General features: G+C 46.3%; 1 protein-coding gene across 3 annotated transcripts; it reads right to left on the bottom strand.

Annotated features, from left to right (window-relative positions):
• Nucleotides 1-141: 141 nt before the first annotated feature.
• CCAR2 (cell cycle and apoptosis regulator 2) lies at nucleotides 142-21012 on the bottom strand. Of its 3 annotated transcripts, none has more exons than XM_039354288.1 (21): nucleotides 20923-21012; nucleotides 20221-20301; nucleotides 18226-18317; nucleotides 17239-17330; nucleotides 16601-16715; nucleotides 15864-15990; nucleotides 15287-15383; nucleotides 14698-14814; nucleotides 13935-14169; nucleotides 12706-12819; nucleotides 11914-12077; nucleotides 8547-8721; nucleotides 7466-7729; nucleotides 7009-7239; nucleotides 5583-5760; nucleotides 5172-5251; nucleotides 4129-4275; nucleotides 3910-4021; nucleotides 2935-3120; nucleotides 1845-2050; nucleotides 142-1363 (listed from the first exon to the last, which is right to left on the bottom strand). In XM_039354288.1, the coding sequence occupies exons 2-21, from the start codon at nucleotides 20285-20287 to the stop codon at nucleotides 1307-1309; spliced, it is 2856 nt and encodes a 951-aa protein (XP_039210222.1). In that variant the 5' UTR covers nucleotides 20288-20301; nucleotides 20923-21012; the 3' UTR covers nucleotides 142-1306. The 3 variants fall into 3 exon arrangements, with proteins under 3 accessions (XP_039210222.1, XP_039210224.1, XP_039210223.1); XM_039354290.1 differs by lacking the exon at nucleotides 20923-21012 and adding an exon at nucleotides 20668-20717; XM_039354289.1 differs by lacking the exon at nucleotides 20923-21012 and adding an exon at nucleotides 20456-20556.
• Nucleotides 21013-22057: the final 1045 nt, after the last annotated feature.

The following is a 22057-nucleotide window of genomic DNA, read 5'->3' as shown; positions in this document are numbered from 1 at the left end:
CATTTGGGGCTGCTTCCCTAACTCAAACCAAGCAACCCCAGCTGTGTGTGTGTGTGTGTGTGTGTGTGTGTGTGTGTGTGTGTGTGATTAAAATCTGAAGGCTGCATCTGGATTCAAAAAAGAAGAAGAGGCAAAGCACAATTTTCAAGTGAGGAAGAGACTTTTATAAAAGTAACTTGGCCAGTTAAATACAAGTTGTTACTACATTTACAGACTAAAAGCAACACATTCAGAAGTGACAAGACCACCTGAGGTGGGGGGAGCAGATGGCCAGGGCAAATGTAGCAAATACCTACTGGAGGAAGGCCGAAGCCCAGCCACTGCTTTGCATAGGCCCACCAGCTATTCTGCTAAAGTCTATCTCGGGGAACCCGATGGGCCCAGCTGTGTGCTGTGTCTTCCCAATGGAAGTCCAAAGGATCTGCAGGCCCTCCCACTGCCCAGATTCCAGATCCTCCAAACTCAAGATCCGCTGAACGGGAATTTCACTTTTGCCTGAAGGCTAGCCATCAAAACCCCAATGGGTCCTGGAGGTCCGTGTAGCAAGTAAAAGGACTGGGGACGGGGGGGAGGGTTGATGATCATGAAGGCCTTGCAGAGTTTTTGTGGGGTTTTTTTTTTTCCTTAAAATGGCTAAAATGCTGAACCAAGTATGTACGGTTTTCACACTCCAAGCCACAGCCCCAGAGCAGAACTCGCAAGCTACCCTCAATGCACAACCCAGGAAAGTCAGAGGCAGGGCAATAATGGCCTGGGGCAAAGGGTGGAAAGCCTGCTGATGGCATGGAGGCCGTTGCCGTCTCCCCAAGGCACCACCCAGGCCACCCCTCAAGCTAGAGGTAGAGGGGAGAGGGAGTGGAGGGGGCATAAAAAAAAAAAGTCTCCATGAAGCAGCACGAAGAGGCTAGCGATGCCTGGTCTTCTGAAACGGTCAGTCCCTGCACGGAACTAACTTGCTGTTGGCCAACAGCCCAAAATACCTACCCTGTCGCTTCTCCGCTCGCACACTAGACCATGAAAATGCCTACCTAAGGGGGTATTCCTTGAAACAAGAAGGGTGGTTCCAGCAGATGAACTGGGGCTCCTGGTCACGCGGGACTAGTGGCCCCTTTCCCCCCCCCCAAGCCTGGGGGTGAAAGGTGGTCGAGGATGGAAACCAGCAGCAGCCTTTCACAGAGTTGGCCAAAAACAAGGTGGACAGTTCCAAAGGCTTATTAACCCCCAACCGCTTAACTCACAGCCCCAAAATATCAAACCAAGGTGTACGGGTCTTCCCTGCCAAGATGGTTTTCTTCACTAGGGGGTCTCAGTTGCTGGAAACGGAGGGTGACGTAGCTTCCTTCTTCTCTAAGCAGTTATTGGTCTGAAGGGAGACAAAGAGAAAATAGGAAGCGAGAACGTTTAGGACAAAGGTTAATGATCTGCAACCTGACAGCCTGGCTGGCCTGCTCCTGACAGTTAACCGGTGCAATGGCCTGCCTCCAGAAGCTGGGGGCGTTCCATCCTTGGAGGGCTTCAAGAAGAGATTGGACAACCATTGGTCCAGAATAGTATAGACCAGGGGTAGGCAACCTTGACTCTTTTATGACTCGTGGACTTCAACTCCCAGAATTCCTGAGCCAGCCACGCTGAGGGGAAAGGGAGAGGTTTCCAAGCTGAGCCGTGCTGGCTCAAGAATTCCACGAGTCATAAAAGAGCCAAGGATGCCTACCCCTGGCCTAAAAGTTTCTGGTTTAGCTCTCTGAGCAGATGTCCAATTCTAGATCTATCAAGCCATCATTGCTTGAAGATCGATGCTCCGGATTTACTTTTAAAAAGCCCCACTGGTTCAATTGTCAAGCTACCTTCTCAATTATCTTCTGGATTTCCAGATGCAAAGGAACCAGGCGCTTCTTATTCTCCTGAAGCAGCCTTTGAAAATGGGATTTTTGCTTTTCGGACACTTTAGATTGCTCCTCCATCTCCGTAAGGCGCTTCTGTAATTCCTGCACTTCCGCTGTCAAAGCTTTGTTGGAAGCCTCCGTTGATGAGAAGCGGAGCTGCGTCTCTTCTGTAAGTGCAATAGATTGAAATTATTTTCCAGGCAAAAGTAACAAGAGATAAGGGAAGTGTAAGCTCCTAGTCAAAACAAGGGAGAGCCGAAATTGGCAGTATCTCATTGAAGGAAAACCTATTTATATAAGGACCAATTACGGTACTCTGTAATTATGGCAATTATGGAATCTGCAGGGGGCAGATTCCAGGGCAGGAACCTTTGCCTTACACAATTCTACAGATACATTTTTGGAACCCCATGGAGAACATTTCAAATACACGGACGTGTCCCTTGTCTGCCACCCTCTGTATGCTTCCATCTCTTTATAAGCTGCCTAGAGTTGCTATGAGCAAGTCAGCAACTACATAAAAATTCTAAGCAAATAAATAAATCTCCATTTTCTAGATGTTCATGCCGGCAGAAGCATAAACCACTTGTCTTGAATCCGTCTCAGTTCCCCTAAAAGAATTCCACTATTTTTCATTCCACCTCCGCTGCCTACAGTGGCAATTCAGTTCTTGCGCAGAAGCCGCTCAATTCTACAATCAAATTAGGTTTCGATTACTTAATGTTTGGTACTCCTTGATGCAATCAAGAGTACGCCCCATAAATACAATAGTTTGGACTTGAACCCTGCTTTCGTACATAAACAGTTACAGAATTAGACTGGGAAATTCCACATGACCGCTAGATGGCAGCAAATATTTTAAAACACCTCTCTGCTGCCATTCGGTGGTCACCCAGACATTAGCAGCCCAAATTTGGTAATCCGGAACATGCAGCTTATCGACCAAAGCAGTTCCTCATTGGTACAGATGGCAATTGAAGTGAACTGCCAGGAATCATGACGACTGGCTGTATATGAATTAAATCAATCCAGCTTACTGTACAGCACTCACCCAATTTTAGCTCCAGAGCATGGATTTTATTTTCCAGGTAAAGCCGGCTGTTTTCTGTCTGCTCTGCCTTTTCCAGTAGTTTGCTGACATTAAGGACAGCCCCGTTGTAGGAAATCAAATTGGTAGACTGAGTCTCTCGGGTAGATTTGGTAAAAGAAGCCGATGAGCGCAAGAAATTGAGGTTGCCTGCAAGAACAAAGTAATATTTATCCTACCTGACAAGGGAACACCTTGATTCTGGGAACGGGGAGAAAAAACCACCAAAAAAAAAAAAAACCACATGGATCCGTTGCTGCCATTTCCACTGCAAGCCTGAAGCTTTGTTCTCTTCCTTGGCAACTTGACCCATCTTGGCAAAGAACTCGGCTTTCCAGGAGCGAGCGGCATCTCAGTGGGAGGAGATACTGTGAAGGAAATCCTCACATGCCTGGAATACCGGTAGTCCTCCACTTAAGAACCACAACTGAGCCCTAAGGTTTTGTTGCTAAGCAAGGTAGTTGCTAATGATCTTTCCCCCGATTTATAACTTTTCTTGCCCCGGTTGTTCGGTGATTCGGCTCCCCCGTTGACTTCGCTTGTCCGACGGTCCAAAAGGTCAATCAATGCCCCTGGGACAGTGCAACCATCACAGAGGCCAGTTGGCCAAAACATCCAAATTTTGATCACGTGACCGTGGAGACGCAGCACGGCCATTGGTGTGAGAAATGGTCAAAAGTCACCTTTTTCAGGGCCATTGTAAATGTGAACCACCACTAAACGAATAGTGGTAAGTCAGTGACTACCTGTATTTTGTTGGGAGGAGACAAAAGTGTTTGGAACCCCTCCCCCAATCCAGACCTCCTCCTTGCACACAGAATGCTCAATGAAAGCCCCCATTATTGAACTGGAACAAGCCTAACTTAGAAAAGCACACTACACTGGTATGACATCCATGATGCATCGTAGCCCCTTCCCCACCCCAGGCCTGTAACTTACCCGACAGCTCTTCCTCTTCAAGGCCTGCCTCTGTCCCTTCCTGCCGGCTGTAGTGCAGGCTGCGATAACGGCACACAAACTGTGTCACCACCCTGTTCACCAAGCGCTTCACCTACCAGCAGATGAGACACCCCCTTAGGAGTGGCCGTGGGAAAAAGCCCCAGACCAATCCCTGCGCCCTAAGGGCGGTCCGAAGGGCAGAGCCCAGCAGATGCTCACCTGCTCTTTGCAGAGGTGCAGTCCCAGTGTGAGGAGGATCTTGTCCATATCCTTCCTATGCAGGTAGCCACAGAAATTCAAGTCAAAGTAAACGAAGGCAAGGAGGGCATCCAAGGGCAACACGGTACTTGGGTCCAGCTCTCTAGGCTAAGCATGGTATATAAAAAGGGGGAATGGGGGGGACAGTCTCACTCCGTGCTCCATTTCACTGGTCCAGAGATGCCAACTTTGTAGACCAGGGGTAGGCAACCTTGGCTCTTTTATGACTCGTAGACTTCAACTCCCAAAATTCCCGAGCCAGCATGAGGGAAACTTTGGCTTCTTCATGACTCGTGGACTTCAACTCCCAGAATTCCTGAGCCAGCATGGCTCAGCTTGGAAACCTCTCCCTTTCCCCTCAGCATGGCTGGCTCAGGAATTCTGGGAGTTGAAGTCCACGAGTCATAAAAGAGCCAAGGTTGCCTACCCCTGTTGTAGACTAAAGGTTTCCAAGCCACCAGTGGCAACATCAAAACAGGTGCCCAATACATGTTTATCACAGATCACATTGCTGAGATAAGCTATAGAATGATTCACCATCAGCAGCCACTATCAGGGTTCAGTCATGTTACTGGGGCATCCTATAATTACAATGGGGAATGCACTATATATATGTTGGATGCTAGATGGAACTCAGAACTTCAGCTGAGGGCCTTTCTTAGAACACAGGAAACATCCTGTTCTGGCCTTCTAAAAAAAGTCACAAATAACCCTAAGTTAGGATTTCTAAAATCATTTGCTAAGAAGGGGAAGGGGAGGGGGGAGGGGAAGAGAAGAGACCGACGCTACAGCTTAACACACTATGAATCAGATCAACACGTTAATTAAGTCTCAAACAATGCTTCCGTCAGCAGCAGAATAGGTATGTTACAAAGCCAGCAACATTCCCAGAAAAACCGTACTATGGTTTATACCCGTCTTCCCAAGACAGCTGATTAAACCACGATACACCCGTTAAGAAAACTCAGGCGTCACCAAACGTTGAAGAAGCGCTGGCCACTAACCATTTCAGGAAGGGAGGAAATCTCAATTTCTGACTGGTTGGATGCAACAGATCTCACTTCAGCATCTTCCAACTTGACACCTGTGGACAAGGCAACAGGACCTGCTTCAGAAGCTGACTGGATCCCGTCAGTGTATTTAACAAGACGAAGGTCTCTGAGTGGGCAACAGATGCCTTCCAAAGCCCTCGCAGTGGCTGCCTGTCTGGAGACAGCGCTGAGGCAGCTGAAGGCGGACCCAAGGCCATGGAGAGGAACTTGGGAGTCATGATTTCTCCGACAGAGAAAACCCAATGGGTTTCCGTCTCATCTACAACTAAGGTTAGTGATAAGGGCAACTCTCTGCAGGTAACATGTGTCCCTACCACAGAGGCAAGATTTACTCAACTGTACTGCATTTCCCAGACTGCTTACCAAAGTCCTCCTCTTCGTCCTCTCTTAGCAGCAAGAGGTCATCTTCCATGCTGAGCTCACAGAGGTCATTGGTGGAATCCTTGGCTTCTGCTTTGACGTTCCCGCTGACCTTCTCTTCCTTGGTCGAATTGGCCCCATCTTGATTCGGGGGCTTCTTGGCCTCCCCAGTCCCCTCTCTCTGCACGAATGAAAAGGACATGAACAGGACAGAATCTACGCCAGTGATGGCGAACCTTTTAGACACCGAGTGCCCAAACTGCAACTCAAAACCCACTTATGCATCGTAGGGTGCCGGGTGGGTGTGGCCTATTGGGTGGGTGTGGCCCATTGGGTGGGTGTGGCTGCGGTGGTAACGGCAGACTGGGTGGGACTAAAAAGTTCAATCAATCAATTCGCGAGATCTTTTTTTTTCCCGCGAGAAGTTGAAATTGACTGATTGAACTTTTTTTTTTTTTTTTTTTTTTTGCACATGGTGGCAGAGGCCTAAAGCGAAAAGGTTTTATTTTATTTTATTTTTTTTATTGAAAATTTTTATAAATTTTTTACAATAAAATACCCCCCCTCCCACCCCATAACCCTCCCCCCTCCTTCCCAGAGCTGAATACAGGGTTAAAGAAACAAAAAAAACCCATACAAATTAAATGAACATCAATCCACGATACATACATCCAAAAAATTTAAAGTACTTTAACTCCAATACATAGAAACTACAAATCCAACCATACCCACTTTAAACTATAAATTATTCAAAAGCTAAATAATACTTCCTGATCCCATATTTATTCTGTACAAAATTTACCCATCTTTTCCACACCGAGATATCTCTCTCTTGTGAATGGTCTTTCAGATAAGCCGAAATTTTTGCCATTTCTGATAAATAAGAAACTTTAAGAAACCATTCTTCTATAGTAGGCAAGGAATCCTTCTTCCAATATTGCCCAATCAGCAACCTTGCCGCCGTAATAAAATTTAACATTAAGGTAATCTCTTTACCATCACAATCTACAATAATACCTAACAAAAATAGTTGTGGTGTAAATTTTATCCTTCTATTAAAAATCTTCTGAATGTTCCACCGAATCTTAATCCAAAAAGCCTTTACATTTCTACATGACCTCCAAATATGATAATATGTTGCATCCAGACAACCACATCTCCAAGCGAAAAGGTTTTATAAGACCCAGCTGAAGGCCTAGGACTGGGGCGACGGTGCGCAGGCCCACAGAGAGGGCTCTGAGTGCCGCCTCTGGCACCTGTGCCACCACTGATCTATGGCTTACCCAAAAAACCAAAAAAGCCCCATTGTCCTCCCCAATCGGAAGAAAATGCAAACCGTGCAGCCAAAGAAAACGTGAGGGGATGTAAGTGGCCAAACGTGGAGGGGCCACCCAATTATACTGAGGCCCGGAGAGTTGTGTAGACTTACCTGAACTTCCTTCTGGTTACTCCCTGGTGTATCTTCTGCTCCGGGTTTCTCCTGAGGCTCCTCCTTCAGTTCATTCTCTGCCTCCTTTTCAGATTTGATCCCTTTTTCCGCATCGGGATTCTTGGCCTCTGGCGGCTCCTCCTTTTCTGGCAGGGCCAGCAGGGCTTTATAAAGCTTGTAGCCAAAATCACGCTGAAGCATCTCCTGGAAAGTCTCTGCCACCACTGCCACCTCAGGGGGGAAGGAGGAGCAAGAGAGATCAGGGATCAAGAAGCTGGGACAGATCTTGAGTCACAAACTATGGAAAGATTAGCGCTCCTATGCCTATTGGTTTTAACGGATTGTGGACCCAATGTTCTAATTACAGGGGGGGTATCTAAGCAGCAGGAGCCGGGCCAGGAGGGGGCCAGCTACACACATCCCTCGGGAAGGTCCACCTGAGAGACATCAAGCCTACCTCAAAGGAGAGCTTCTCCCGCTGCCTCCTGTACTCAAGCAAAGTGTAAAGAGAGACGTTGGTACAACTAGGCTGCCCATTTCGCAGGGCCAGCTGAGAGCAAACAACTATGGCTGGCTCCAGCGGAGGAGTTGGGGTCTCTGGTTCAGAAGCCGACGTCTCCAGGGCTGGCTCGGGGACCGGTTCAGCCGAGTCCATTTCCTGCTCACAGGACTCCATTTCTTGCTCCGGACCTGGTTCAGAGGTTTGTTCAGTTTCTTCCACCTGTTTAGAAGCATCATCATTAGAGGGCAAAACAGAGATACAGAAGTTGAAGATCCCAAGGACTCCAGCCAAAAGCCTTCCAAAAGTGGCCGCCATATTGTAATTCAGCAAGAAAGCTATTCTTTTTTTTTTTTTTTTTTTTTGGAAGAGGAGCACAAATGGAATCAAAATTAGTTTTGCGCTTGGTTCCCGTTGATTTCTTGGCCCTGATCTGGCCTACAGTTAGAAGGCAGCTACTGGTGTTCTGTTCAAAAGCCCTCGGCAAGAAAAAAAAGTTGTACGTCTTGAATCTATTTCAGGGGTCTCCAAAGTTGGCAACATTAAGACTTGGGGACTTCCACTCTCCGATTTCCTCAGCCAGCTACAATCTACAAGTCTTAAAGCAGGAGTCCCCTGATCTAGATAAACAGAAGCATGCTCTCCGGAGCCGAGAATGTCTAATTTGAATCTAAAGGCAAGGCTAGCAATCAAATCACATCTGTCCATTTAAACTAGCGGAGGGCGTGATAAAGCTAAGGTCACAAAACATGCCATCCATGGAACTCTCACGAGGTAGGATGTAAAACATAACCAGCTCATGTATAAATGGAAAGAAATGGATTCGACACCAAGACACTCTTCAATTCTACCCATCATCTGAGAGAGTGATCCCCCCCCAATGCCTTCCTGCTCAAATGAAACTTTAGATCAGTGTTTCTCAACCTTGACAATTTTAAGACATGTGGACTTCAACTTCCAGAATTCCACAGCCAGCAACGCCTTAAAATTGTCAAGGTTGAGAAACACTGCTTTAGATACAGGCGGAATCCACTCTTACCGTCTCACTTTTTTCTTCTAAAGGCAATGTGGCCTGTTCTGTTTTCTGTTTGCACGAGGCCTCCCACTCTTCCAGAGATGGCATCAGGCTCCAAAGATCTGGCAAGAAAACCACGGTCTGCTCCTGGCAAGATGGATTTCCCTCACGCAGGTATCTGAACTCAGCAAAGCGGTACCTAAGGAACATCAAGTGCGGAGAATTCAGAGAGAAACAAATAAAAAAAAAAATGACTATTGCCCCCAAAATGTGCCAGTCCCAGCTAGGGGAATTCAATCAGAGTTCAACTACAGATTGGATGCAGAACTGTGTTCCTGATAGGGCCTATAAGTGGTTGAATGGATTCGTATGGCTGGAAGGGACCTTGGAGGTCATCTAATCCAACCCAGTCCCCAAGGCAAGAGTCTTATATCAGCCCGGTCAAATGGCTGAGCAGTCTATTTTTGAAAACCTCCCGTGATGGAGCTCCACAACTCTGGGAGGCAAACTGTTCCATTTATATTGTTCTATTTAAAAAGATGTAAAAAAGATGCTGAGACTCTAGAAGGAGTACAGAGAAGAGCAACAAAGATGATTAGGGGACTGGAGGCTAAAACATACAAGGAACGGCTGCTGGAATTGGGTATGTCTAGTTTAACGAAGAGAAGGACAAGGGGGGACATGATAGTAGTGTTTCCAATATCTCAGTATCCACATTACTAACTGTCCAGGGCCACATGCAGCCTGTGGACCACGGGCTGACACATCTGCTATAGGTAAAGCACGGAACAATTCTTTGCTGTACCGCTACCTCAATGAGATGCAACGACTGGGAAGAAAAAATGTTAGTTATTTAGCCAAGATGACAATAATCACAATCAGAGCTCTAGACTCAAACCCATCTGCTATCAAGCCCTCCTTCCCCAGAACTCCACGTCGTGCAAAAATACAAAAAAATTAACTCCCTGCAATTTCTGCCCTTAACGTCGCCCTGCAGAATCTTCGGCCGTTCCTTCTGTCCGTTCTACCTCGTTGTCTTTCTTAGGGCTGGAGTTCTGCCCAGAGAGAATTAACTTCAGTTAGCAGACTCTACTAGAGAAGAGAGAGCAGGGGATTTCTGAGGAACGACAACCTCCCCACCTAGGCTGAACTCCACACACGTGGCCGCGCTCCACCGGCCCCCAAATTCCTTCCCTCCCCAGTGTGATGCTTCCCCAACAAGTCACATGTAGCGCCTGATTTATACAAAATAAGTTTGGTTGCCATGGTTATCTAGCACAAGGGAGCTATATATAACCACGCTCCTTCCAACTACACCAATGCACTCCAAGTTCCGGCATTTTTCCTCGTTGCCGATTGGGTGAAGGTAAGATCGTGTGGAAGCCTTCTCTGGCTCCTAAGAGCTCATGCACAGAAGCATGTGCAAGACTTCCAGGAAAGCAGAAGCCCAGGGTCCTTGATTAACAAGTATTTTCTGAAAAGCCCAAGTATTAGGCAGGCACACAAAACCAGCCCAAATCCTCATGCTTCGGCACTGTCAGACAGGTCAAATCTTACTGGTACCGATAGCCGCCTTCTCCCGGCATTGGTGCCTCATCCAGGGATGGCTCCTCAAAGGGAGAACATTAAGATGAAGTGAAACAAGCCAGCAAATAAATGGCACGTTGCAAAAATTAGGTTCTTAGCTCACAGAAAAACAAAGGCAACCTTACAAGGAAAGAACAGAGTATTTGGTGTATGCCAACTTTGTTCAACTCAAAGGCTGCCTTTGGACAACATGTTAAGACAGTGGTTCTCAACCTTTTTAATGCCGCGACCCCCCAACCGGTCGTAAGTCCAGGACTACTCAACCAGTCGTAAGTCCAGGACTACTCAACTGGTGCAGCACCGTTTGCAGAATGGGACTTTTGGCGGGCTCAGCAGGGCAGAGACAGCCTGGACAATTCCTATTCAAGAGAGTCTATTCCATTGGCTTTCAAAAGCCAATAGAATAAAAGGGAGTAGCACAGCTAAGGAGAAGGGGGAAAAAATGGCGGACTGCGTTGTTTGGCAACCCCCGTGAAATGGTCGTTCGACCCCAAATGGGGTCCCGACCCACAGGTTGAGAACCATTGTGTTAAGAGGATGCGCTCCAAAAAGCAGGCAGTGCACTGCCTGCTTTTTGGAATGCATCCTCTTAACATGTTGCCCAAAGCAGGCTTTGGTTTATTTCAAATAAAATGCAACTAAAACAACACTAGTTAAACACTAATAGTGTTACTCCCAGTTTATTTTCCTACCTTCCCTTGCATCAATTAAATATTATAATTCAGCGGAGCTTTCTAAAAGAAAAGATTTCAGTTAAGTCTGCTCTACAGCTGGAGCATGTCTAGGTTTCCTAGACCCCATAAATCTCTACTCCCATCTATTGATCCCTGCTGATCTTATTTTCTCGTAAAAAATATTATTTATTTTATGCAATGTGTTTCAGGCAATCTAAATATACATTAATCTGAACGTCCAATCTCAGAAGTACAAATTATCCTCTAAAGCAAGCCCAAGTCTTCTCCTCCTACCAATTAAGTACACTTAATAGAAAGTCTTCCTTTTGGAGGGGGATGTCCAGTCATGCAGATCCAACTCAAGATTTTGGCACAGAAGAGAGTTCAAAAAATCCCTCCGCAAATCTTTCTTGTAGAGTCTCATGCAATGACACAATTTGCTACAAAATGCACCACCTAGTGGGCCCAGCTGGCTATTTAATCTTACCTTTGGGTCTACGGAAGAAGGTAAAATGACTCTAATGCATCCCTTGAAGTCAAAATAAGTCAAAATAATTAAAACAAAACATTTTTAAGACCGATACGATGTATTGCCACATCCGTAGACTAGACGTCCCTCAAAAGTCATGGGACGTGATGATACAGGAATGGCTCGAGATTCGAGTGCCATGCAACATTCTGGCTTACATTTGCTTCAACTAGCTAGGACAGGGGTAGGCAACCTTGGCTCTTTTATGACTCATGGACTTCAATTCCCAGAATTCTAGGAGTTGAAGTCCATGAGTCATAAAAGAGCCAAGGTTGCCTACCCCTGAGCTAGGAGATTCAAAGGATGATGCTTAGTCTTGCAGACAGAGATTCTACCTTTCGCGCCATCGCTTCAGGAGTCTGGTAACAGATTAACCAAAGATTGCACTTTGATATGGCCCAAGGGCTAATCAATCAATCAAACACTACTCTGATTAACCAAAGAGGTTAAAAGGCGGAAAGGAATGTGAACTGCAGCTCCCTCTCCGGATGCACGGAGTGGCTGATGACGTTGTCCCAATTCACAAATTTCCAGTCTCTTATCTCAACAACAACAACAAAGGATGGGGATGGAAGGGACAGCTCAATGGCAGAAGACTCACCACTTCGTGCAGGTGCTCAAATCCAAGCCAATCTGGGCTTTGACGCAACGAACGGCTGTGCGGATCAGGACCGTGGGGCTCGTAGCTGGGTCAGGACCATCCAGAGAGGGGGACCACTCTCCTCCCAGGAGCACCAGCTCATCGGCCTTCTTTTCCAGCAGGAACTGAGGAAAGAGAAACCCTTCAGGAAAAAGACCCACCAGCCCTCTGCTTTAGGGGGGTCCCAGGGAAGCTTTGCAGACAGAACTGCAGAGAGACCCCGCTCTGCCTATTAAACCCTGAGACAGGGAAGTGACTAGAAGACACTGCTTTTCACAAGGATGGTCAAGATATCCACCCGTCCCAATGCAAAACGTGGATCTGGCCAACAATAACAATTCTGTGCACCCCAGGATGATTCTATATCCTTGTTTTTTTAGACACTTGTACGATATCCTAGGGTCCCACTCCAAAAGTGGAAGAGTCCCCTGGTTGATATCCATATTACCGATTGCTTTTTGGAAAACGTTATCTGGAATGAATCCTTGGCAAATGAACTAAGAGCTACTGAATTATGGACAGTAATGTCCTCCTCTAGTGAAGAGACCTTCAACTTGTCAGCTTAAGACTTTTTGGCTGCCCCAAACTAAAGGACATGAAGGTGAACCCTACAAAACAAGGATGAAACTTGACTTCCAAAGAACTATAGTTCCCATGAACACCCCACTCTATCTATAATCAAAGTCTGGAGGTAACACTGCCTTTGGAGACAAATGCAACTCATTTACATGACACCCAGCTGACATTGCTCACCTTAATTTGCTTTGTGGGATGTTCAGGAATCTCCCTCTGATCACTGGGCTCCTCGATATAAAGCAGACAATTGCGGTAGAATTCTTCGATGCCGGGAGAAGAAAGAAGCAGAACCTACATCGGAGGAGTTCCAGAGCAGCGTAAGTGCAGCTGCAATGCAGGCAGAAAATTCCCAATAATCTATTACCAAAGCCTCCAACAAAAGAAGACATCGATGCCCGAGATCTTAGGGAGGCTTCCCAAGTTACAGGGGATGTTGGTGGATTTAATTATGACATTAAAAAAAACAACAACATGGTTTTTGTTTCATCTGCAAGAGAGTAGGACCCGACAATGAATCTGCCTAGCCAAGTTAGATTGTCCACATTCTAGGTCTGTTTTAAGGAGGTAATGAAACTCTTTCATACAACCCTTTTCCTTGAATGAGTCTATTCTTTGATTGAGGTATTTTAAAAATAGGCCTGCCTTTCAATCTGGTGTTTATTTTAACACTTGTTATCTATAAGCTGTGGTTTTACAGATAAAAGGGAGCAAGGGAGATGGACGGTTAAGAAATGTGAAAAATAAAGAAAAGGAAAGGAAAGGAAAGGAAAGGAAGGAAGGAAGGAAGGAAGGAAGGAAGGAAGGAAGGAAGGAAGGAAGGAAGGAAGGAAGGAAGGAAGGAAAGAAAGAAAGAAAGAAAGAAAGAAAGAAAGAAAGAAAGAAAGAAAGAAAGAAAGAAAGAAAGAAAGAAAGAGGAAGGAAGGAAGGAAGAACATGTCTTATAATCAACTTAATAAAATAGGCAAGATTTTACTAATGCAGGCTTCTGTACACACCGCATTTTATTGGTGCTCCCTAAAAGGAATCTGGCAGAATTGTTTGCAAACAACATATAAAGCACCTACCCATTTATTTCCTCACTATTGTACTTTGAATATTTTAAAATGAAGACTAAACAGAAAGGGATTGATTTTAAATGGATTTAACCAAATAAAATGAAGAACTACTATAGTAGGGGCCTTGATCACCCAACAAATTCAACCACAGGATAAATTTATACCACGGAATTTGTTGAGAAGAGGGTACAGAGCATTAAGAGGAAACGACAGTGATTTTATGTGCTTCTAATTTCTGCCCAACACCCCTGCAGAGTTCAGCTCAGCTCAGCTCACTGACCCTATTTGCCCTTCCTCTCTGTCAGCTCTTAGCTCCCTGCGGTTGAACAGAACAGGATCCAAACTGTTCACCTTGGCACTGAATGCAGGATTTGCATCCTCCGGCTCAGCCTCCTGCCTTGTATCTTCTTCAGCCTGAGACGATTCTTCAGCAGGACCGGTCACTTGGATACGACTAGGATGCTTCAGAGTTAATGGCTGGCTCAGAGGGAAGGTGTCCAACCAGCAGAGGCGGACGTCATAGAATTCTTTGGGCAGCTGGATGCTGCAGTAGCGCCTCAAGACTTCCATGGCATCACAGAAGGGGCTGGCGAGACACAAAAGATCCCCCTTTTATAGGACGTCGACACTCCTTAGTGTGTCTTATTCAAAGCAGGTGGAAGGTTGAGTTTGCTCATTCATTTGAGCACTAAATCAACACACTTAAGTCAACATCGGCTAGGCTTTAAGTATTTGCTCTCCGTATCTAAACCAAACAGTGCTCAAGCAGTTAACAAGCATCTCCCCAACAACAACACCATTCCTCTCTTTTATAAGAGGTGGAACCAGACATCTGATTGTTAACCTATCTTCAAAAAAGTCTTGACCTCAAGGCCTAATAGTGAAATAACGCATTGCTGTCATCTTGACCAACGTTGAGTTTTTCCCAGTTTAGCTCCTCCAAAGATTTGATCCTGAGGATTGTGGGAGTTGCGGGCCCTTCCTGTCCAGCCATGGAGATATTGGGGGAAGGGTGTCTGGGGTAGACGCTTATCCTCATAATAAGACATAAAAAGCAGCAATATCATTCTATCTCACCTTTGTGGCAAATCCCACAGCTCCTGTTTGCTCTTACCTATTCACAGTATAGCACGCCAACTGGACTCGGTACTGGGGTGGCTCGTGACGAGGCTTCTTTGCCCCCCAGGGCTCGTTACCCTTCTGCTTTCTCTTCTTGGAGTCAAAGTCATCCCTAAAAGGGAGAACAACTTAGTTATGTCAGCCAAAGTTACATGCTGCACTGAAATCTTACGTTTTTCCAGTTTGGTTCTCGTCAAACACAACCTCGGAAGAGAGCGATACTGTGGATAGCCAACTAGTGTCAACGCTGCTAACATTGGATGTTCTTGCTTTGACAAATATGGAGATGCAGCCTTTTTCTTCCTTTTGCTTTACTCTTAGAATTACATGATACTGGGGGGGGGGAGGAATGTGATGGGAGTTAGTTAGACATAACAATATTGTAATAGTGTTTGAACTCAGGGCTTTTGAAATAAGAGATGATAAGAAATGGTGGGGTTGGAGTAAAGGAGGGAAAGCCTGCATTTCAAACTAATTGGAGAATGTGATTTATGACTGTTAATTAGAGGAGGGAATTGTGTTTGATACTTGGTGCGACTGGAAGGATGCTGTGGCAACACAAAATGATCCATTGTGATTCTTACCATCTGCCTGACTCCTGCCTGCCTTTAGGACCTCGACCAGCGTATCTCCCAAGGTGGCCCAAGTGGAGTGATGGAGATGTCTGGAAGAGGCTCATTGCTGGAGAAGGAAAATATTCAACCTTGATTTTTCCTCCAAGGACAACCCATTTGCTTCTTGAACTGGGCCTTACATCACTCCAGATCAGCTATAGCTGGTTCCAGGTTACGTGCACCTGGATGCATGTAACTTTATCCACCTCACGATGAGAAACCAGGATGGCAAAAATCACACACTTCCCAAAATGCCATTCAATTTCTTTTTTTGATATTATGATGCCCAAATAACACCACAGCCCCATCTAGATAATTTACCAGGATTACAGACTTCCTCGTGGTCTGTTTACATTATTCCCTCCCATAAATCAAAACAAATAGGGAAAATCTATTTCCCTCTGGTTCCAAAAGAGTTTGTCCCTCTAGCTTCCTCAGAGTGTAATGAATCTCAGGTTCAAGATTTTAACATGTAATGCTCCACTGCGATCAGATTTCTTCCCCATCAGATCCTGTCTTGTTAGCAACAACAGGAAGTGACACTTACGTTTCTGGGGAAAGAGAGGTGGGATCCGGTGTGGCTGGAAGAGCAGTTGGGGCTGAGCTCCCAAAATGCCTTGCTTCTGTCCCAAAGAAGCTACATGGAGCAGAGGAGTGGGGGGCTTCAAAAGAGGCTGGAAAAAAATATATATTAATGAGGAATTCATAACAAAAGTAACTTTTCTTACTGAAAAACTTGTAAACCACGAGAGAACAAATTTCATAAATAAAAAGATGGTGTTGGACTTGCCACAATTTAAAGCTCTAAATCGAAACGATCCTTGGCTCCACTTGTTGAGAAAGGTGTACTAGAGATCCCAAGTGTAATTGCAGAATTGCAAAGCCAGAACTGAGAATCGTGGCCAAACTCCTTAACCTACTTTCCCCTCTCTTGTCTCTCATTGCCCACCCTGGTGTAATGAATCAGGTTCAAGCAAATTGCTCTCATAACAGATGGTCCCTTCCAGTTGGGTGACCTTGAGGCAGCATCTCAAGAAGGCACAGCATTTACTTTCATTTTCCCAAGCATTCCCCGCCCCTTCATTCCCCCTCCCAATTCATGGCAGTCTGTCACCTGCCATATTAACTATGACCTCTTCCACTGCTTTGCCACCAGTCAAAGCAAAATGCTAAACAAAAGTGTGATGATGCACCATGTAATAGATTAGCACCATGACAGAAATCAAAGCCCAAGTATCAAGAATGAATCACTTTATCCACAGGGAAAGCAAAACTGGCTGCTACCTGATTTGACAATGTCTGGACCTTCAAAGCATTCCAGGGCACGGACTGACTGGGGTTGTAAACAGCCTTCACCAGCACTTTCTCACCGATCTGTGGAATCCGGCCTTTAACAACACTTAAAGAAAGAAAAGACAGCAGGGGAAATTCATTACTTCTGTTGGCACAGTCTCTGAGAAACTTCACAGTACTATTTCATAAGAAACTGCTTAGACTTCAGTATTGATTTGATTTGCCTTCTCCAACTGGCACTAGTCCTGTATTAGGCATGCCTCCTTCACAAACACACAAGGAAGTGGGGGAAAAAAAATCACATTTCAATGGCCTAAAGCTTTAGCTTAGCTAAAAACCTTTTTTTTTCCAAGTATGACTGCCATTTTTCTAGCAGGATATATATAACTATCTGTAGAGTAACAGATTATACAACCTTAATGCTTATACAAATTCTGCTGCCTTCCAACAGCAGAAGCAGTAGCTATAAGCAGCCAGGTTTGGCTGATTCACAAACCTGAGGAGCATCCCCTTTACCGCTCTTCCAAGGCACGCAAAAGGTTGAAGAGGGGCAAAAGGCATGCTGTCCTCAAGCAGCCATTTGCTGCCCACTTCAGTCCCTGCTGCAGCTCGGCAACCCTCTTACTCACCTTAACTGGAAAAAAACTTCATCATCCACCACGCCAAAATAATCGTGAAGGCTGGTGACAATGCCGGTAAAAACGCGCTGCTTCTCTCCTCCCTAAAAGCAAGAAAAATGGCTGTAATTACTTTGCTCAAATGACTCTTCATCTGATAATGACCATACTGTCCGCAGTCAACAAGTACATTCATTAACGTTGCAGATGTTACCTTTGTACGAGCCTAGTTCACTTTCTTTGTCATTCTTTGGAACTCTGTACCATCCAGCGGGCTATTTTAGGTGGAGACTACCCCAGGCAACTTTACCCACTTGCTATGTAACGATCTCTACTTAATGCACTCTGCATCTGCTCTTTAACACTGGATCTAAATGCTATGGACAATTAAATGCTAAGTCACTACTGAGATGTACAACTGTTCCTTTTAGGCTTGAATAACCCAACTTCTAACTTCCTTTTTCTGTCACACTTGAAGAAAATTAAGCAGGTTAAGCGTAAACCTGCACCTTCTCCGACAATGTGCATGCAGATCTGCACAATGAGTCTTGTGAAAGCCTTGGGGCAGAAATAAAACACACAAAATGAAGAGTTCAGTTCATACATTTGTGCCGTTTCATCTTTGCTATTGCCGCAGCTTCTCCCTAAAGCTAAAATCCTCCTGCATCATCTGTGGCTCCACTTTTATCAAAGCCAGAAGGCATTAAAGCCACGTGCCTGAAATATCAGAGGAGCTATGGCGATTTCCAGTGGGTTTCCACCTCACCTCTGGCTGAGATTCAGCCTAAGAGAGAACAGGAATTGCTGTCCTGTTTCCAAAATAGAGAGTTCTCGGCACAATATCGGAAGTGATCGGAATCACTTTGCAACGTGAATAGTTTATAACATCCTTTGGTTGACATGAAAGTCCCAAATTGTCCCATATCAAAAGAAAGAACATAGGAATATCACCACCAGGCAACTAAGAAACCCATAAGAGAAAATCAATTAATTCTCTACCTGAAGATGACGTGCTGCTTGAATGATATCTGCTGAAATAGGAGGATTTAATAGGCCCGGCGCAGGCCCCAGGAGAGAGGCTGGCTGTGTTCCTAAGAAAAAGGACCAGGTGTCAACATCATTCGAATCCGGTTGAAATGAAGCATTAGGAGGCAATGGATACATTTCATTTACCAATAAACAGCACTCTGTAACTATTCTAGCCACATTCTTTTCAATACAACTACAACTTCATCCTTATTATATTTTTTTCCCAGTGAAGTAATAGAAGCCTGTATACAGGGATCAGCCAACATAACTTTCAAATATCGCATTATTAGATCTGACCACATAGCAACTCTATGTAGTAATCACTGACTCCACATTGGTAGTTGCAGTCACATGAAATGAGTCCGTGCTCATAGTGCAGTTTAGCAAACATATGTTAGACTACTCCTCACAATGTATTATCTCATTCGTAGGAGTTTGGTTCCCAAATGATAGCCAGCATAGTCTAGAGCAGGCGTATGCAACCTTGGCTCTTTTATGACTGGTGGACTTCAACTCCCAGAATTCCTGAGCCAGCAAGGCTCAGCTTGGAAACCTTTCCCTTTCCCCCCAGCATGGCTGGCTCAGGAATTCTGGGAGTTGAAGTCCACCAGTCATAAAAGAGCCAAGGTTGCCTACCTCTGGTCTAGTAGTTAAAGCATCAGGCTAAAAAGCAAAAGATCGGGAGTTCAGGTCCCACCTTAGCCATGAAAGCCAGCAGGGTGACCTTGGGCCACTGGCTCTCTCTCAGCCCAACTCATTTCAGAGGGTTGTTGTTATTGTGGGAAAAATAGAAGGAGGAAGGTGTGTTGGATATTTTCACCAGCTTGAGTTACAGGTAGTCCTCAACTTACAACCATTCATTAATGACCATTCTAAGTTAGCAATGGGACTGAAAAAAGTGACTTCTGATCAGCTTTTACATTTCCAATCTTTGCAGCATCCCCAAGGTCATGTGATCAAAATTCAGGTGCTTGCAACTGGCATGTATTTATGACAGTTTCACTGTCCCAGGATCGTTGGCTTCCAACAAGTGAAGTCAATGGGGAAAGTCAAATTCACTTAACAACTGCAGTGATTTAACAGTGGCAAAAAATATCCTAAAATGGAGCAAAGCTCACTTAACAACTGTCTTGCTTAGCAACAGAAATTTTGGGATCACTGTGGTCCTAAGTCAAGAACTACCTGCATTTGTAAAAATAATAAAGGTGGACTAATCCAATAAATAAAAATAAAAAGCATACTTTAAACCACTCTTCCCAATATATTGTCTCATTTGGGAATCGTAAGAGTCGAGATTCACATCCGAAGGGCAGCACTAAAAGAAGTGCTTTAGACGAGTGTCTCGAATTCCTGTTTCTTTTTGCTCCATGTCACCTCTTAATCACAGTTCCTAAAAACTGCTGGAGTTATGTTTTGTTACTTCAATATGAGAAACACTGTATAAATTCACACCACTAAAACAGACTTAAAAGGTCGCTTCTAAAACTCCAATCCAAACCCCAAGGAAGTAGGACGGAAAGTCCACTTCACCCACTTTGCACAATTCTGGCCTCCACTAAAAAGACATCAAAAGGTTGCTCGCCCTGCTTTACTACTGGTTGCAAACTAAAGGAAAGAAAAAGCACCGGACATTCTTTAAAAAGAAGGCAACTTCTAGAATTTTGCACAACAGCTTGCCCAGAACCTATAACGGCAGCTTAAAAAGCCAATAAAGTGTTAAGTGCTTAAATAGACAAAAAAAGAAGAAGAAGAAGAATGTTGATCAGCGACTAGGAAATGATGAGACAAATGCTGCCCCGCAGGTGGGGGGGGGGAAGGTGCTTCTTTTGGCTCCGAATATTTGTCCGAAATGGTATAGGGTTACCGGCCCGAGCAGGGGGTTGGACTTGACCTCCAAGGTCCCTTCCAACATTATTATTATTATTATTATTATTATTATTATTATTATTCCTGAATCAGACCAACCTGAAAAGGATCGGGCTCCCTGAAGGCTGCTGGTTCGCAGTGGCTTCTGGCGCTTGAACTGTGCCATTCTGAGAGGGTGAGCTGTGTGTTTAACACATTTTCAAAAAGTTACACAAACATTCCTCCTCCTCCTGCCCCCCCCACCCCACATCAGCTCCACAAGCTCTGCCCAAAAGGAGGAGGGGGGAGGGAGCTGAGCCAGTCTAGATGCCCTCAAGCCCCCCCACACACACACCCTGCCCAGGTGCTGCCAGGGGGCTTTTCCTGCTCCCGAGGCCGGTTCAGGGGCTAAAAGCCAGGCGGGCAGACGACCCAGCGGGCCCAATGCTGCTGGAGGGAGAGAGGGAGGGAGAAGCAGGCGAGCAGGAAACTCCGGGAGAGCGACGTGTCTTTGGCTGGGACGCTCTTTAATCTCCCTTTACCCCCCCCCCGGGCAGGCTGGCCTACACTGCGGGGTCGTCGTAACTCTTCCGCCGCCTCGGCCCCCGCCACACACAGACACGGACCCCCCTGGCCGGGAGGGCTTCACCGGTCGCTTCCGCGGCGGCCAACGGACGCTGAGGGAGCTGCGCCCGGGGGGAGGGGGCTGAGAGGCGGGTTCCGAGCGCCCCCCCCCCGGCTCGAGAGACAGGCCTCGGGGGGAGGGGCGGAGGGCGTTGGAGGGCGCGGGCGACGCCGCTCGCGAGGCGGGCTCGAACCCACCTGAGGGGAGCGCAGAGCGCCCGGCTGCGACACCAGGGACAAAGGAACCCGGAAAAGCGTACCGGATGTGTGCCCGGGCGGAAGCGCCCCCGCCTCCTTCTGCCGCCGCGCTGAGGGAGAGCGGAAGGGCTCTCTGCCCGGAGTGAAGCGCCACCCGGAAGTGAATGGGGAAAGAGCTGAGGCAGGCGAGGCGAGGTCCTCCCAGCGGAGAAAGAGCGTCGCTTGCCGAAGTAGGGAGGGAGGGAGGGAGGCTGGACCTCCGAGGTGTGGCTGAGTGACCCAGCCCAGCGTGCGTGACGGCGGGCTGATCGGGGCGGGAGACTCGCCGCGACAGAGCGCCTCCCAGAAGTCCCAGCCCCTGGGCGGCCTCGCTAGGAATTCTGGGAGGTGTGGTTCAAGCCCTCTGGATGCACCTGCTAGCCCAGGGGAAACCTTGGCCTCTACCCCTGGTATATACATATAGATGAGAGTATAACTGCATATTCATTATTGTAACCTGAAGCTTGGGGATACTCCACAATTGCTCCTCCCTTACCGCTATGCTTCTACGGATTGCCACGGTGTTCTCTGAGTTTGGGAACCCTACCCTTGCTATGGGTCAGTGGATGTATTTGTTTCAGGTAGAAGCAGCAGACTGTGATCAGCTTTAGCCATCTTCTGACAAGCAAAGTCAGTGGGGGAAGCCAGATCCACTTAACAACCGCATTGCTAGCTTAACAACTGCATGGGACTGTGGCAAGAAAGGTCATAAAATGGGGCAAAACTCCCTTAACACATTTCTCACTTAACCACAGACATTTTAGGCTCAATTGTGCTCGTAAGTCAAGGACGACCTGTATTTGCTCCAACTAGTTCAGGGGTAGGCAACCTCGGCTCTTTTATGACTCGTGGACTTCAACTCCCAGAATTCCTGAGCCAGCCATGCTGAGGGGAAAGGGAGAGGTTTCCAAGCTGAGCCAGGCAGGCTCAGGAATTCTGGGAGCTGAAGTCCACCAGTCATGAAGGGGCCAAGGTTGCCTACCCCTGGGCTAGCCAAAAGAAGGATCGCGCTAGATAGGATTTGGGGAGGGTTAGGGGCAAAAAACGTCAAGCATTATGAAATACTCCAAAATTTGGTATTTTTGAAACTTTGTAT

This window comes from Crotalus tigris, unplaced genomic scaffold (assembly GCF_016545835.1).
Source record: "Crotalus tigris isolate CLP2741 ecotype Arizona unplaced genomic scaffold, ASM1654583v1 scf7180000018549.3470463, whole genome shotgun sequence".
Lineage (NCBI taxonomy): Eukaryota > Metazoa > Chordata > Lepidosauria > Squamata > Viperidae > Crotalus > Crotalus tigris.
Note: the sequence above shows the minus strand (reverse complement) of the source record. Positions and strands in the feature narration are given on the sequence as shown.